This window comes from Podarcis liolepis (assembly GCF_965112155.1).
Source record: "Podarcis liolepis genome assembly, chromosome: 5".
Lineage (NCBI taxonomy): Eukaryota > Metazoa > Chordata > Lepidosauria > Squamata > Lacertidae > Podarcis > Podarcis liolepis.
In genome coordinates this window covers 75,146,771-75,160,732 of record NC_139556.1, presented here as the reverse complement: position 1 = coordinate 75,160,732, position 13,962 = coordinate 75,146,771, and the positions used below count along the sequence as shown (strand labels likewise).

Sequence of the window (13,962 nt, the reverse complement as noted above, 5' to 3'; positions counted from 1 at the left end):
GCAGGATCCACAACCGGCCGGATTCCTTTACTGGAATACCCATGAAGTGGAGGGGTAGGCGATGGCCAGACCCTGCCCTCCAATACACAAACATATTCCAATGCCTAACCACCACCCGAGCCAAAAGAATATGAGGGTAAGAGATGCTTTGCTTTAACATAGGTGGGGTTACTGTAAATCTGCCTAATAAACGTGATCTGCATCATTTAAGTTTCATTATCTTTGAGGCAAGCCTTTTGGAACCAACAATATGAAGCTCACCTGTAGTGTGACATGCTACTTTTCTGACATCTCTGAAAAGTGCAGCTGAATCTTACTTTGGATCTACATTTCCCCCCCTTGCACTATGCTAAAACTAGCAATAGGACACAGAGAACTATCTTGCTTCAGGGGGAAAAAAGCTTTTTCTCCCAATTATAGCCACCCAACCTCATTTTGTAAAAGTCAGTGAAGTCGTGATATCCAACAAAAATTCTTGTCAGAGCTAGAGAATTTTACTCCAAATGGAAAGAGTTAATTGGTTATTCAAAGGCGCAGAAGAAGCAAGGCATGCTATTAAAATATATATTGAAAAAAGAAATGGTTGGAGTGGTTAACATTGTTATTCAGGGGCAGCATGATAAAAAGAGGATATACATATGTATGCACATATCTTATACCCATGAAAAAAGAACAACAACCTTGAGGAGGGAGGGTGTGTTATCCATGAAGTCACAGTGAGTATCCAATAGATGCTTGCAGTACTTGTACATGTATTTATTAAAGAACTGTTGGTCGTGCTCATGGGGATATCAAAGTAAATATCATTCTCCTGTGGGTTGCCGGTACCAGGTTCATGTATCCTATAACAAGGTTTAGGTGCTGAGTGTTTTAGCTAGATCAAGGTATCTGTACAGACCACCTCCATTTGTCTTGACTTTTAGCTAACCCTTTATTAAGCTCTGAGAAGGGTCTACAAGGCTATGAACAGGCCTTGGCAGTACAAAAAGGTTCAGTGGTCCCATCCAGATTTAGTTCATGGGTAGCCAATGCTTTGTTTACCTTGCATTGAACATCATCAATTATGAAGAAATGAGGGGCACTACTCACCACACCTTCAAAATGGCTCAAAACTGTCGGTAGGGAATGGGTTATTATTATTTATTCAATTTTGATGCCAGTCTTTATCCAGAGATCCCAGGGTGGTGTTTCAGGATACAAATTAATTACTTGGCGCCAATGAAATTTCCTCTCTTTTTTTTTTTTGTATATCCCATCTTCTAATAATCAGGTTAAAATTATAGGACTTGGCTGCCATTTTGTTTCCTTAGAATTCCCAAGCAACGCTGAGTATGAGGCTGCTAGTATTCTTTATATTCTGCTTCCACCTGCTCCAGCCCTTAAACAATGTACAATTCTAACATCATCTATTATCACTTAATATTCCCAGGAAGGCACTGTGAATTATACAAAGATCCTTGTGTTAACATCAGCTGCCAGAATGGTGGTACTTGTGACAGTGAAGGGCTAAATGCTACGTGTATCTGTGCACCTGGATTTACAGGCAAGTTACTTTGAAATTACATAATATGCATAATTATTAATCAGACTATACAGAAGAAGACAAATGTCAACTGAATGCATTTGCACCTGCTTTTCATCTTATTCTGCTGATGCCCAGTTTAGATACCAGATATTTTACTCCACTTTTTTTAAAAATAAATAATTATCACTAATGATATTCATTGCCTTTCTGACAAAGCAGGAGAAGCAGAGAAGGTGTTCTATACAAATGAACCTGGCTCTCTTTATACATGTCTTTCTTCCTAGGCTTGCAGGCTTAAGTGCCTGTCCCCTTTCCCCCCATCGAGGGCTGCATTCTTCAGGGATGAGCTGTCAGGGGCTGCGTTCTGGTGGTAGGCAGAGCCAGAACCAATGTTGGGTGGAGCCACAGACAAATATTCTGGACTAACAACTCCTGAATAAAGACAAATTGAAATAAACTAACCCAGAATGAAAGCGTAAATTTATTTTTAGCTAATAAAACAGTTGCCCTTCCAGTTTGTTCTGAAATTACATAGAAAGGGGGAGGGGAGTAGAATGGTTATTTTTATTTATTGAATTTATATACCCGCAGGTCTCAGGGCAGTTGACAGAGTAAAACCAGAATATAAAAACACAAAATACATTTAAAAACTGGGGGTGGGGATGGAGGAAATGAACAAGGAAGGGAGGACGTCTGGGTAGTATGGAAGAATGTGGCAGCTTCAGGAGGTGTTTGTCGTGGCTGCTGGTAGCTCACCTGTGCTTCAGGTAATAGAAATATACCCTGGAACAGTGCTATTTTTCTAGAAAAAGAGGTGCCAGAACTCACCATGAAAACCTCCCTCGTTCTCTTATAATGGCAAATGGTGCCCGTCCACCTGAAAGGTGCTGTAACTGAGTTCCATCTGGGGAAAAAACCCTGCCCTGGAAGCTGCTGGGACCAGTAATCATTTCATGGAGGCAGAAATGACAATCAACATCTTGAAACTTGAACAGCAGGAGAGGGTTTCTTATATCTCCCTGGCCATGTTGGTGAAAAGAGAGGCTTCTTCAGACTCTCAACAGCTTGATCACGAGGAGCCTGTGAAGCTTGAGGTGCTGGCTATTGCTGTTCCGCAGTGTGTGAATCTCTTTCCAGCTAGAAAGACATATTAAGATCAGGTGCCCTAAAGCATGACCTGAGTTCACAGAGCTGCTGTACTATTTCCTTAGCTCAAGCCCGGAAAGTAGTGTCTGAAAACCGACTGCTGAAATGTATATGCTGATTGATGACAACCTAACAGAGACTACGCATTTCAAACAGTTTACAGGTTGCTGTTGTTTTTTCTCTACTTCAGGCTTCCTTTTAATATGCACTTAATTTAAAAAAACAAAGGTAAGGACCAATGTATGATAAGATAGCAAGTTCCAGCTCTGCACTGTAGCAAGCTGAGAACAAGATCTGCAGGATTTGAAACAGATACAGGAATCATATGGAAGAGGATGGGGGAGGATAATGCCATGGATTCATTCTAATTTTAAGACCACATATATAATGCACCACTTAACACAGTTTGTTTCTCATATATTATATCTCCCTTGCAGGCTGTATCCCCTTCATTCAAGGTGAAAAATGTATAACACTACTGCAATCTGGAATAAATGCCATACTATGATTCTGTTATCACTACAATGAATTAGAAATGCTCTATGTCTAGAAAACACATTCCATGATCTCTTACTACAAAATAGGGAGTCTTAATGTATACTGCAAATGTTCTCATTTGTTCACAAGTATCTAAAGCATGATAAAATAGAATATTTTCCACAGCGGAATAGCTCTTTTTAGCCATTTATTCTTGCAATCCTGTCTTAATCCATAAATTTTACATTAGATTAGTGGCCTTGCGTGTTTTTCACAATATCAGTAACAAAGCAAGAGAAACAGGTTTCTCAGAATCCCTCTGTTACTTTTACAGGACGGCATTCCTGCCATTAGTGGGGGAGAATTTGCTGAAAGAGACTTGGGATAGACTCATCCAAGAGGGAATGAGAAGGTGAACATGAGTTAAAAGAGAGCTTTGAAAATGGTCCATTTAGTAGGCAAGCAGTTTAAGATAATCTTGTGAGCACGAATGTATAGCAAGAGAGTATGCCCCAATTAATTTGGGTGCTGTTGAATTTAGCTTTGACAGAAGACCTGTTAATATTGGTTAGAAGTGATTTGATATTGCGACTTTCAGAAGTAAAATGTGTAGCTAATTAGAACTTGGCAAGGTAAACAGCTGCTAAACCATTACTTAATCAATATCTTTCTGAAACAGTATGGCATTTGAAAACAATATTTGAAAAGGCAGCATGCTAATTGAATGGTGCTAAATTAACCCGGTTAGCGTCATGTAATCTGTACTGGTTTCCCTCATTGCGAGAAGTAAGGTTACAGGGAACCAGACAGAGGGCCTTCTCGGTAGTGGCACCCACCCTGTGGAACACCTTCTCTTCAGATGTGAAGGAAATAAGTAGCTATCCTATCTTTAAAAGACACCTGAAAGCAGCCCTGTTCAGGGAAGTTTTTAATATTTAACACTGTATTGTTTTTAATACTTGATTGGGAGCTGCCCAGAGTGGCTAGGGAAACTCAGCCAGATAGGCGGGGTATAAATAATAAATTATTGTTATTATTATTATTCCAGTAAAGTGAAGACATTTCACTCTCCTTGCTTTTTCTGATAGTTGTATGAATGCCTTGAAGGGATAGCCAGCTTTGGGATTCTTGCAAGCCAATTTATTCTCCAGAAGTGGTTTGGGGGCCAGAAATGTATTCTGCTGCACAAAGAGTGGTATATAAAGATAGGCTGTCAAGGACAGCTGGGGCATTACATTCAAAACCCAAAAATGAATGAAGACATTGCATGCAAAACCCAAAGAGAAGTGTGGAATACCTCTCTTCTGCATTGCTTTTTGCAAAACCTTTTCTTTTCCTTACAAGTGACAAGCTGGACATCCTTTAAAGGTCAAATATCCCATGCCCCATTGTGAGTTCCCAATTACTCTAGCCCTTCGGTGCTTAAATTGTTTCTGCAGATAGAAGCCCCACACTTCACCCCTTCTTCCTAAGTCACCCCATGAGTCTGATACTTTCCTTTTTTTAACAGCCCTGTTTTTCATCACTAAGAAGTCTATAGTATCAAATAGTGTTTTCATAAAAGCAAGAGTAAACAAAGTGTTTACCCACTACTAGTTCATACTTCCCCCAGGGATCACTAGCTTTAAAGTGGCCCTACTTGTTAGATATTATTTCTCTAGGATTTTATTCTATAGACGTGTAAGAGCATTTTTGAAGTCCCAGGTGTTTCTGATCTTAAGAAAACATGAGCATCTTCAACTCCATGTTCAGAGTTCCAGTAGCAAAGCAAGACATTTATTTGATTCATGTGATTGCAATGATCTAATTCCATTGTATATTCCAGCCACTTATTGCTGAAGTTTGATTGCTGCCCTGCATCAGTCTGTGTTTTGATTGCTTTTTAAATACTGTTCATTCCTGTGCAACCCTGAAGAGACCTCATTCCATTGTTTTAATAATAAGTAGCATGCAGTGAGTGTGGTTGCAGTTAAGAACTCCTTGCAGAAAAATGTAATTTTCTCCTTACAAAGAGCCCATTATCTGTTGTATCATAGATAATATGACTGCTTAAATTAATCTTTTGAGAGTAAGTTACACTAACATGTTGATTATTGCGTGTCTGCAGTCGAAAGGGATGAAGGCATTCCATTTTGCTTTCATATCTGCAACACATAACTATATTTCCTTCCTTGTTTTAAGGTGAAGAGTGTGACATTAATATAAATGACTGTGAGAGTAACCCCTGTCATCATGGTGGAATGTGCATAGACCAACCCAATGGGTATACTTGCCATTGTCCACGTGGATGGGTTGGGGCAAATTGCGAAATACGTAAGTATTTATTACCATTTGGTTTTATTAATTAACCAAGTCTAAGATGGTCACTGTTCACCACAGGACATGTTAATTATTTTCTTTTCCAATATAGTCTCTGGTCAAATGGCCTTTGCAGGTTTTTGCAATTTTTGAATTATATTGGCTTGGGTCCTAAGGTAAGTTAAAGCAGTTAACAGAACAAAAGTATTCTCCACATCTGCTCCTCCCTGAAGCAGCCCGTACACCTATTCCACATTACTCTGGAAAGCCCTATAACCCTCCAAAAGATCTTCAGGGTTCACAGGTGACTGAAAGAAGAATGAAGGAATGGGAAACTTCCATTCTATCAATTTCCTCAACACCATAATCCTGTGCATGTCTGTTCAAAGTGGGTCCTATTAAATTCAGTGGGATTTACTCCCACGTAAGAGCATATAGGATTACAGCATTAACTATCTTAGAATACAAGCCATTATTTTAATATGTACTGGAAGTAATCAAGAGGATATTTTTTATTTTAGTTGAAAAACAGGATGCTAAATAAAATAAATAAAATAAAGGCATAAGGTCTGCTGAAAGGAGAAAATAGTAATGACTAAAATAGGCATGCATACTTAATTGGGGGAACAATCCATGTGTGAGTGACAGCCTCTTTAGGTGGTAGACAATAGGCTGTCTGGCAGATGGATTTAATATCCTGAGACATGCAGTAATCCTTTAGAAATGCATTCCATGCAGTGCCTACATATTATTATAATAATATGTAATTTAATGGCTTTCTATGAAAGGCCTAGATTGTTGGAACCATATGCTTTTATTACTTGCTGTCGATTATGTGGTATGATAACAAATATCTCAGAATGATACTTTGATTCCAGAATTGTAAAGGAGCTTGGCTGCAGGCGCAGGTTATGAACAATGGTGGAATATAGCACTCCTAGCACCAAGCTGTCACCTTAGTTCTGACACACAGAAAGAACAAGTGAGATTTGAGCAAAATATAATTCAATTTATGCTTGTTTGAAGATACCCACATCTGTGCCAGGAATGGGGAACTTGTGGCCCTCCAGATGTTGGTGAACTCCAGCTTTCCATCAGCCCCAGCCAGAGATGTTGGGAGTTGTAGCCTAGCACAGGTTCCTCATCCCTGGATTAAGGAAATGTGTTCACCGTCCTGAGGGACCCAAAAACAGAGGAAACCATTGACTTGTACCAAAGGATAGCATGGGACCTCTTTATGGATTAATGTAATTTAAGGTTACCAGACATCCCCGTTTCCTGGGGACAGTCCCCGGATTTACAAATCAGTCCCCATACAAAATCCATTGAAGTTGAAAAGTGTTCCCAGATTCATTGAAAAAAAATCTGGTAACCTTAATGTAATGGACAGTATGAGCTAATAACAAATCACATAAACTAAACAAATGTCGATAAAATTTAGGGTGGGAACTGGTTTAAAAATATAAGATGCCATTCTAGTGTTAAACATTTGGGCTTGCAAGACTCGTGTAAGATTGATACTTTACAGAAACAAATGCAAAACCAAGAGATGGGAGAGTGCTTCCAGTTCACTGCTTGGGAGAATAAGTATTATAAAAATTAACGTGCTCTTCAGGGTTTTATTTGTATTTCAGAATTTGTTAGTGCCAAAGTGGTGGTGGCATAATTGCAAAAGATACTTTTCTTTGGCAAGGAAAGAATCCATGAGTATCCCAGGTGAGGCCTGGGTATTCCAGATACACGTCGTTACATTGAAACATTGGGAATAATTTAGTGCATGGTTTGATATAAAACAAAGCTACAGCAGGCCAATGGAAGAGCATAGTAAAGGCGAATATTAACTTTCAATGGATGCGTAAGGGAGTCAGGAAAAAAGTTATATGGGGGGGGTGATTGCTATATAATTAACATCTGTTTGGAAACCTAGAACTGTTGTCAGCATGTTTTGACACCCAAAACACCTTCATTATCTTTTGGAATAGAAGACAAAAGGTTTAACTTGGAGGGGTGACTGAAATTTCCGACTGTGGAAGGAAAATCAGCTAGAAACCTCTCAGGATTGGCAGCAAATACAAACGTTTGAGCATGTGAAATGCAAAATGAAGGAAGTGCCATCTTTCTTGATCAGTAGAGAATACAGGAAACACTTGGAGGCAGAGGCAGAAGGAACTTTTGAAAATGAAATCTTTTGTGGCCAGCTGGAAGGGAAGCTAATTTTCCTTCAACTTCCAGTTCTGCCTCTGCTACCAGCGAGTTAAAAGAGGCAGGCACATTGCTTCTGTATCTCTGCACCTTTCTGTGTCTGCTCTGTCAGGAATAACCATTGGCAGTGGGAATCAAGTGTGGGGTTAATGGTAGAAAGGATCTGTTTTGCAATAGTTTCACACCTAACTTCAATCTTCATGCAACTCCATTAAAAGTACAAATATATATGGTGGGAGTGAATGTGCCATTACCCGCTTACTGTACAATTCATCAACAATGTCCATTATATTCCTTGCTTTTAGATTTGCAGTGGAAGTCTGGGCACATGGCAGAGAGCCTGACAAACATGCCGCGGCACTCTCTCTACATCATAATCGGAGCCCTATGCGTTGCGTTTGTCCTGATGCTGATCATCCTAATTGTGGGGATTTGTCGCATCAGCCGGATTGAATATCAAGGCTCATCCAGGCCAGCGTACGAGGAATTCTACAATTGCAGGAGCATTGACAGTGAATTCAGCAGTGCTATTGCCTCCATCAGGCATGCCAGGTTGGTTTGGAGTAAAGGGGGAAATACAGGCCTGGTTGTAACCTAGAGATGTAATAAGCCATTGATTTCCAATCTGACCTGTGTTTGTTGCATGCAGCACTGCTTCCGCTGTGCCAGTTTCCTTCCTTCCTTCCTTCCTTCCTTCCTTCCTTCCTTCCTTCCTTCCTTCCTTCCTTCTTGCAATGTAGGAACATAGGAGCTTAGCTGTATGTTGCCAGTTTATAGGAAGGTTACCAGATTTTTTTCAAATAATCCGGGGACACTTTTCAACTTCAAAGGATTTTGTATGGGGACTGATTTGTAAATCCGGGGACTGTCCCTGGGAAACAGGGACGTCTAGTAACCTTAGTTTATATAGTCAACAGTAGCCTAATAGCAAAACCTGTCCTGGATTGTACCATATCAGACTGCAGGTGGAGAGTTGTGCATTAGAATGGTCTCCCACAAAGAAGGATTGCCCCCCTATCCATAGGAAAATGCCTTACCAGGGAGCAGGCGAAGCTGAAACCTCATCTTTAATGTACCGTATTTTTCGTTCTATAAGACGCACCTAGTTTTTGGAGGAGGAAAACAAGAAAAAAAATATTTTTAATCTCAGAAGCCAGAACAGCAAGAGGGATCACTGCGCAGTGAAAGCAGCGATCCCTCTTGCTGTTCTGGCTTCTGGGATAGCTGCGCAGCCTGCATTCGCTCCATAAGATGCACACACATTTCCCCTTACTTTTTAGGAGGGAAAAAGTGAGTCTTATTGAGCAAAAAATGTGGTACTTTTTTTTGTATGCATAGGGACTAAAAGAAGGGTATTCAGACATTCAGTAATTCCCAGTCCTACCTGTGACCAGAAGTGTTACCATCTAGGAAAAACGTCACCACCTGGTGGTTCTGCTGATTGCCTAAGTTTGCATTCTACCAGTTCACTAGATTTAGGTCCTTATTTCATGAATGCTTGGCACTTGACTACATATTTCAAATGAAGCTTGACGTTTCTTTGATATTCTCTTGGGACAGTGGGTTACTGCTACAAGTGTAAATGTTCAACCAATCTGCAATTCCACTAAATCCTTCTTTTCCTTTTTTTGCGGTGGGGTTAGGTTTGGAAAGAAATCTCGACCTGCGATGTATGATGCAACTCCAATTGCTTATGAAGACTACAGTCCTGACGACAAACCCTTGGTCACACTGATTAAAACAAAAGATTTGTAATCTACTTCAGGTCTTTTCTTCTTTTTTGGATTATTTTTCAAAAGGATGGGCTACCGAATTAATTCAAATATTTTTAAGACGAAGAAAGTGTAAGAAATTTAAAATGTTTAGCGGCTCCAGAATTTTCTGTAGATTATTTAAGAACAAGTTTTCTGCAGCTTTTAGTTGGGGAAAAATATTTTAAAACTGAATTTGTGAAGTTCATGGTTTTCCTTTTAATGTACTTTCAGCTTTAGAAAACTCTAATCTTAACAATAGTGTGTGCTTTTACCAAACTCAGATGATGAACCTCTGTGGTTATTACAGACAGAATGCAATATGTTAAGCAATGACATAACAGTGCCAGCATTCTCAGTAGACTTAGGAAAAATGTAAAACTTGATATATCCATTACTGGAAAAAAATGAAGTCTAAAATGTTTGTGTTTGTGAAAAGGAATCTAGTAAAAAATATTATTCTTAAACTGAATGAATTAGCTTTCTCCCTGTTTTGTGCATGGATAACTAACCTATTTCTGCATTATGTTCCTGAAACTTTTGCTGAAACATTCTCTTGAGTTGATGTTTGTCATTTTTTGTAATAGTATTCAAGGTAAGCTTTGTAAAAACGATCAATTGAAGTGCCTATTAAGGCAAACAAAGGATTGATCCTGCTGCCTTTGAAGTGAGCGGATGATATAATTTCCATTGATTTCACAGTGTTCAGGATCAGGCCTTTATATTGGATCTATATTTTTCTTTAAAAAGTCAAGTTTTTTACAGTGCGAGTAAGCAAACCCTAATTTGAACTGTTTGTCTCTCAAATGTTGTTACTGTACAGTATTATTTTTGTTTCAATATTGTGCATTTCACATAGTGTATCTTATTTATACATGTGCGTGTTTTTGTGGCTCTATTTGATTGCTGATGTGCTACAAAATTCTTGCTTATTTTGAAGAATATTGAATAAATGTGATCAATTCAAGGTGCAGCTGATCTTGTTTTGCCTTCAGCTGATGTTAAAGGATGGAGTTCTTTTAACCACTTTCGGAGGAGTGCCCTTGAATCTGAGCCATGACCATAATATAAACCTGCTGTGGCATTTCTAGAATCTGCTGTGCTTTATTTACACCCTTGGAGTGCTTTCACATGTGACACTAAGAACGCTTTTGTATGGTGTTGATGCGGTTGGTGTGGCTTATTGTATGACAGCAGCCACATGACACAAATCCTATCTTCTCAAAGGCATTCATTACAGATGGACAACTATCATTTTCTGCCATAGTGTCTAGCTTTCCTCCTTGTACAGGATGTGCTGAACTGTGGGCATAGTTTTTTGTAAGGGCACCAATATATGTACCATTCGCCGTCTTCATATATTAAAAGTAGTTGGGCTCAGGCTTGTCATGGAAGACCTCGGGGGTAGCTGAAGGCTTGTTCCCACCCTCCTGCTGCCTTTATTGCTTCAGATTCATACTTTCCTGCTCTCTGAAGGGGAAAATAAGCAGCATCAACAATGGCCACTTGATTAGATGAAACCTTCTCAGGGTGAACCGTGGGAATGCTAGGCAACAGCACTTTCTGCGGTGCACTTTCAGTCTGCTGAGGTTGAAAGAATGTGAAAGTGTTGGATTAGGAGGACCTGAGTGCAGAATCAAGTTCATGTGATGGCTTTCACCTAGTCATTGACTCTGTCTTCCAGGGCCTAGCTATATGTGACACTTAAAAAATACTATCACCACAGTTCAGTGCATCATGTACACCAGGGATAGTGATGGGAGTCCAACTCCCATCAGCCCCAGCCAGCATGGCCAATGGATAGGGATGATGGGAGTTGTAGGGGGCTGGAGGTTCATTGCTTTTCAGGAAGGATTTTTAAACAAAACCAATCCATATTTCACCTAAAGTGAAAAACAAAGCTTACAGGAAATTAATATGGAAAAACAAGCAGCATTGGGCCTGTTCCCTGGTGCAAGAGACTTGGGGCTCATCCAGACTTCCCTTTGTGCCATATTTCTAGGCACAGCTCTGCTCTTTAAAGCTCCATGTCTAAACATTTTTTATTATTTTATTATTTTTGTCCTGGAGTTTTCCCTGCGAAAACCCATGTTATACCTCTGAATCAGAGCCAAGAACTATTGGGTTGTCTGCAGATAGCCATTTTCTCTGATTCGGCAGTAAAATTCAAGTTTTCCTGGAGAACGGACTCAGACATGGAGCTTTAAAGTGTGGATGGACCTGTGCCTGGAAAGTGTGGCACAAAAAAGTCTGCATGAGCGTCCTTCTGGAAAGGGATTTGGGAAATCTGTTGGGTTTAAGCAACTTTGCATGCCTCCAGTCAGCAGAGGGCAGGGTTGAGACTAATAGGGGGAAACACACTTTGTGTTTTCCTGCCAAAGCCCAAAGTTCCATCCCTAGACCTTCATTGCCTTCGCCCTCTTCCCTCTCTCCTGCTTGAGGCAGCTATGAGAACTAGCTTAGACTCTAACTAGGTTAGAGTCCTTGTAGATATGAAGAAGCTCTTCATAATATCTTCATAAACCTTCCTTTACCATGGAGACCAACTGTTTTTTTTGTTTTATAAATTATGCTAGCGGTGTGTGAATGAGACAGAAAGAGTGGCGGTGGGACTGGGTAACTCCAGGTAGCCCCAGCTTCCAAGCTTTTAATTCTGCTATGAATACCAAGAATCTTTATGTTAATCCTGCTGTTGCATCTCCATGTTTGAGAAGTTGAGCCGAGCAGCCACTCTGCTTCAAAAACAGAGCAGTGATTATTCTGTGGGAAAGCATCTTGTTCCTTTCTGACCTTGGACAGAGATGTTCTGAGACTTCCCTTTGATGAACCCCAAAGCCATTCACAGCGATGCCATTTCATCCCCTTGGTTTGCTGAGCCTGAAAGCAACGTGTGGCTTCTGCTTTGTGTGTTTTTCTTTTCACAGCATGAACAGGATGCTTGATATCACAGCAGCCAGATAGCCTGTGAATTCTGTAGCAGAACAAACAAGCCCTGAAATCCCACTCTCTGCCTTTCTTCTTCCTTGTTCTTTTCATATATGTTCCTCCAAAATATGTGAAGCATAGCCTTCGGGTTATCAAAGGACACCCACCCACACCCCTCATTGCGAAGACACAGGTGATCTAGTGCTGCACTGAATTTTCATAAAGTTCCATTTTCACTGCAGAAGTTGATGCTGCTTGTGTAAAAATACTTGCCATTCCCCTTCAGCTCTTTTGTACTGTTGTTCCCCAGATTAAGGTATGGGAAGCCTTTGACCCTCCAGGACCCTCCCGATGTTGCTGAACTCCCCTCAGGCCCCAGGAAGCATGGTCAGTAGCCAGGGATGATGGATGGGAGTTGTAGTTCAGTAACATCTGGAGGGCCACCAGTTTCCCGCTACTACTGTAAGCCTACATCTCCTTCAGTGCAATTTTTAAAAACAATAAATGGTTTCTATCTTGCATGATCTCAGCCAGGGCATTTGTGTTCAGTTGCTTTATTTTTCAAGTGGGTATGGCAAATTCCACTGCCATATTTGTTAGGAGATCCCTGTGAACAGAACAGTGGTTCTTTCCTTCCTTTTGAAAACATGCCGTCTCAAATGTTTTGTGCCACCCACAATGCTCTGGATGCAGCATTTTGGGGGCAATTTGTACCAGCAACTGTTCCCTCGCAAGCAGGTGCAGAAATCTCTGCCAGTTCCAATCTGTTCTCAATACTCCAATGTGTAGCAATAACAAAAACGGGGCATTCTGAGGGCACATTGGGAGAACCCTTGAATCTGCAGCCTCCCTATTCTGCTGTGCCACCAGAATGGAAGGAAATACGCAAGCACTGGAGCTGGCATTCTTATTTTCCTTCCGGCTTCCCGGCCCCCTTTCACCATGGGGAAAAGGTGCCTGACTGGGAACAGGCTGTGTTGGCAGCACCACACAGCTGATCTGTAGATGTGTCACTTCTGGTTCAGAGTCTCCATATCACAAGTACTTTGTGGACGAGAGCTGCACAGTGACAATGGTTGCCTTGTTTTAGAATTCTTCGTAGCCATAGTTATGTCCTAAACTGACCTATGCCCTCATATGAATCTCACTGGTAGAACACACGTATTGCATACAGTAATTTTCAGGTTCACCCTCTGGCAACACCAGCAAGGGCTGGGAGAGGCCCCTGTCCAAAACTGAAGAGAGCCACTGCCAGTCAGTAGACAAAACTGCTGGAGAGGCCAGTGGTCTGGGATGAAATAAATCAGTTTGCTATATTTCTAGATAATTCTGCCCCAAATTTACAAACTGAACTGCCTAGGTTTAACAAAATATGTGAGTAACTTGCTATATTTATAAAGGTGGTTGTTGCAGGGCTGTCACTTGCTATATTTACAAAGGGCTGTCACTTAAAAACCAGATATTACAGCTGCTCGTTCTGACTGCTGATAGAATTATGACATTTCCCCCAAATGATTTAAAACCTAGCTGTTCAGCAGGCAATTCAGCATTCAAGATACAGACAAAGCTTAGGTGAAGATCATCGGCAGCCCTGCATCTTCTCTATTCAGTCGTTTCCCCATTCATTAATACTGCTGC

At 40.6% G+C, this 13,962-nt stretch overlaps 1 protein-coding gene across 1 annotated transcript in view; it reads left to right on the top strand.

The window, feature by feature from the left end:
* Positions 1–13,748, top strand: part of DNER (delta/notch like EGF repeat containing) — a 110,262-nt gene extending 96,514 nt beyond the window's left edge. Inside the window, exons 10-13 of the mRNA XM_083503667.1 lie at positions 1,430–1,543; positions 5,330–5,461; positions 7,954–8,200; positions 9,292–13,748. Coding sequence (XP_083359793.1) covers positions 1,430–1,543; positions 5,330–5,461; positions 7,954–8,200; positions 9,292–9,403 — 605 coding nt within the window. The 3' untranslated portion in view covers positions 9,404–13,748. The remainder of the gene's footprint in view (positions 1–1,429; positions 1,544–5,329; positions 5,462–7,953; positions 8,201–9,291) is intronic.
* The last annotated feature ends 214 nt before the right edge of the window (positions 13,749–13,962 follow it).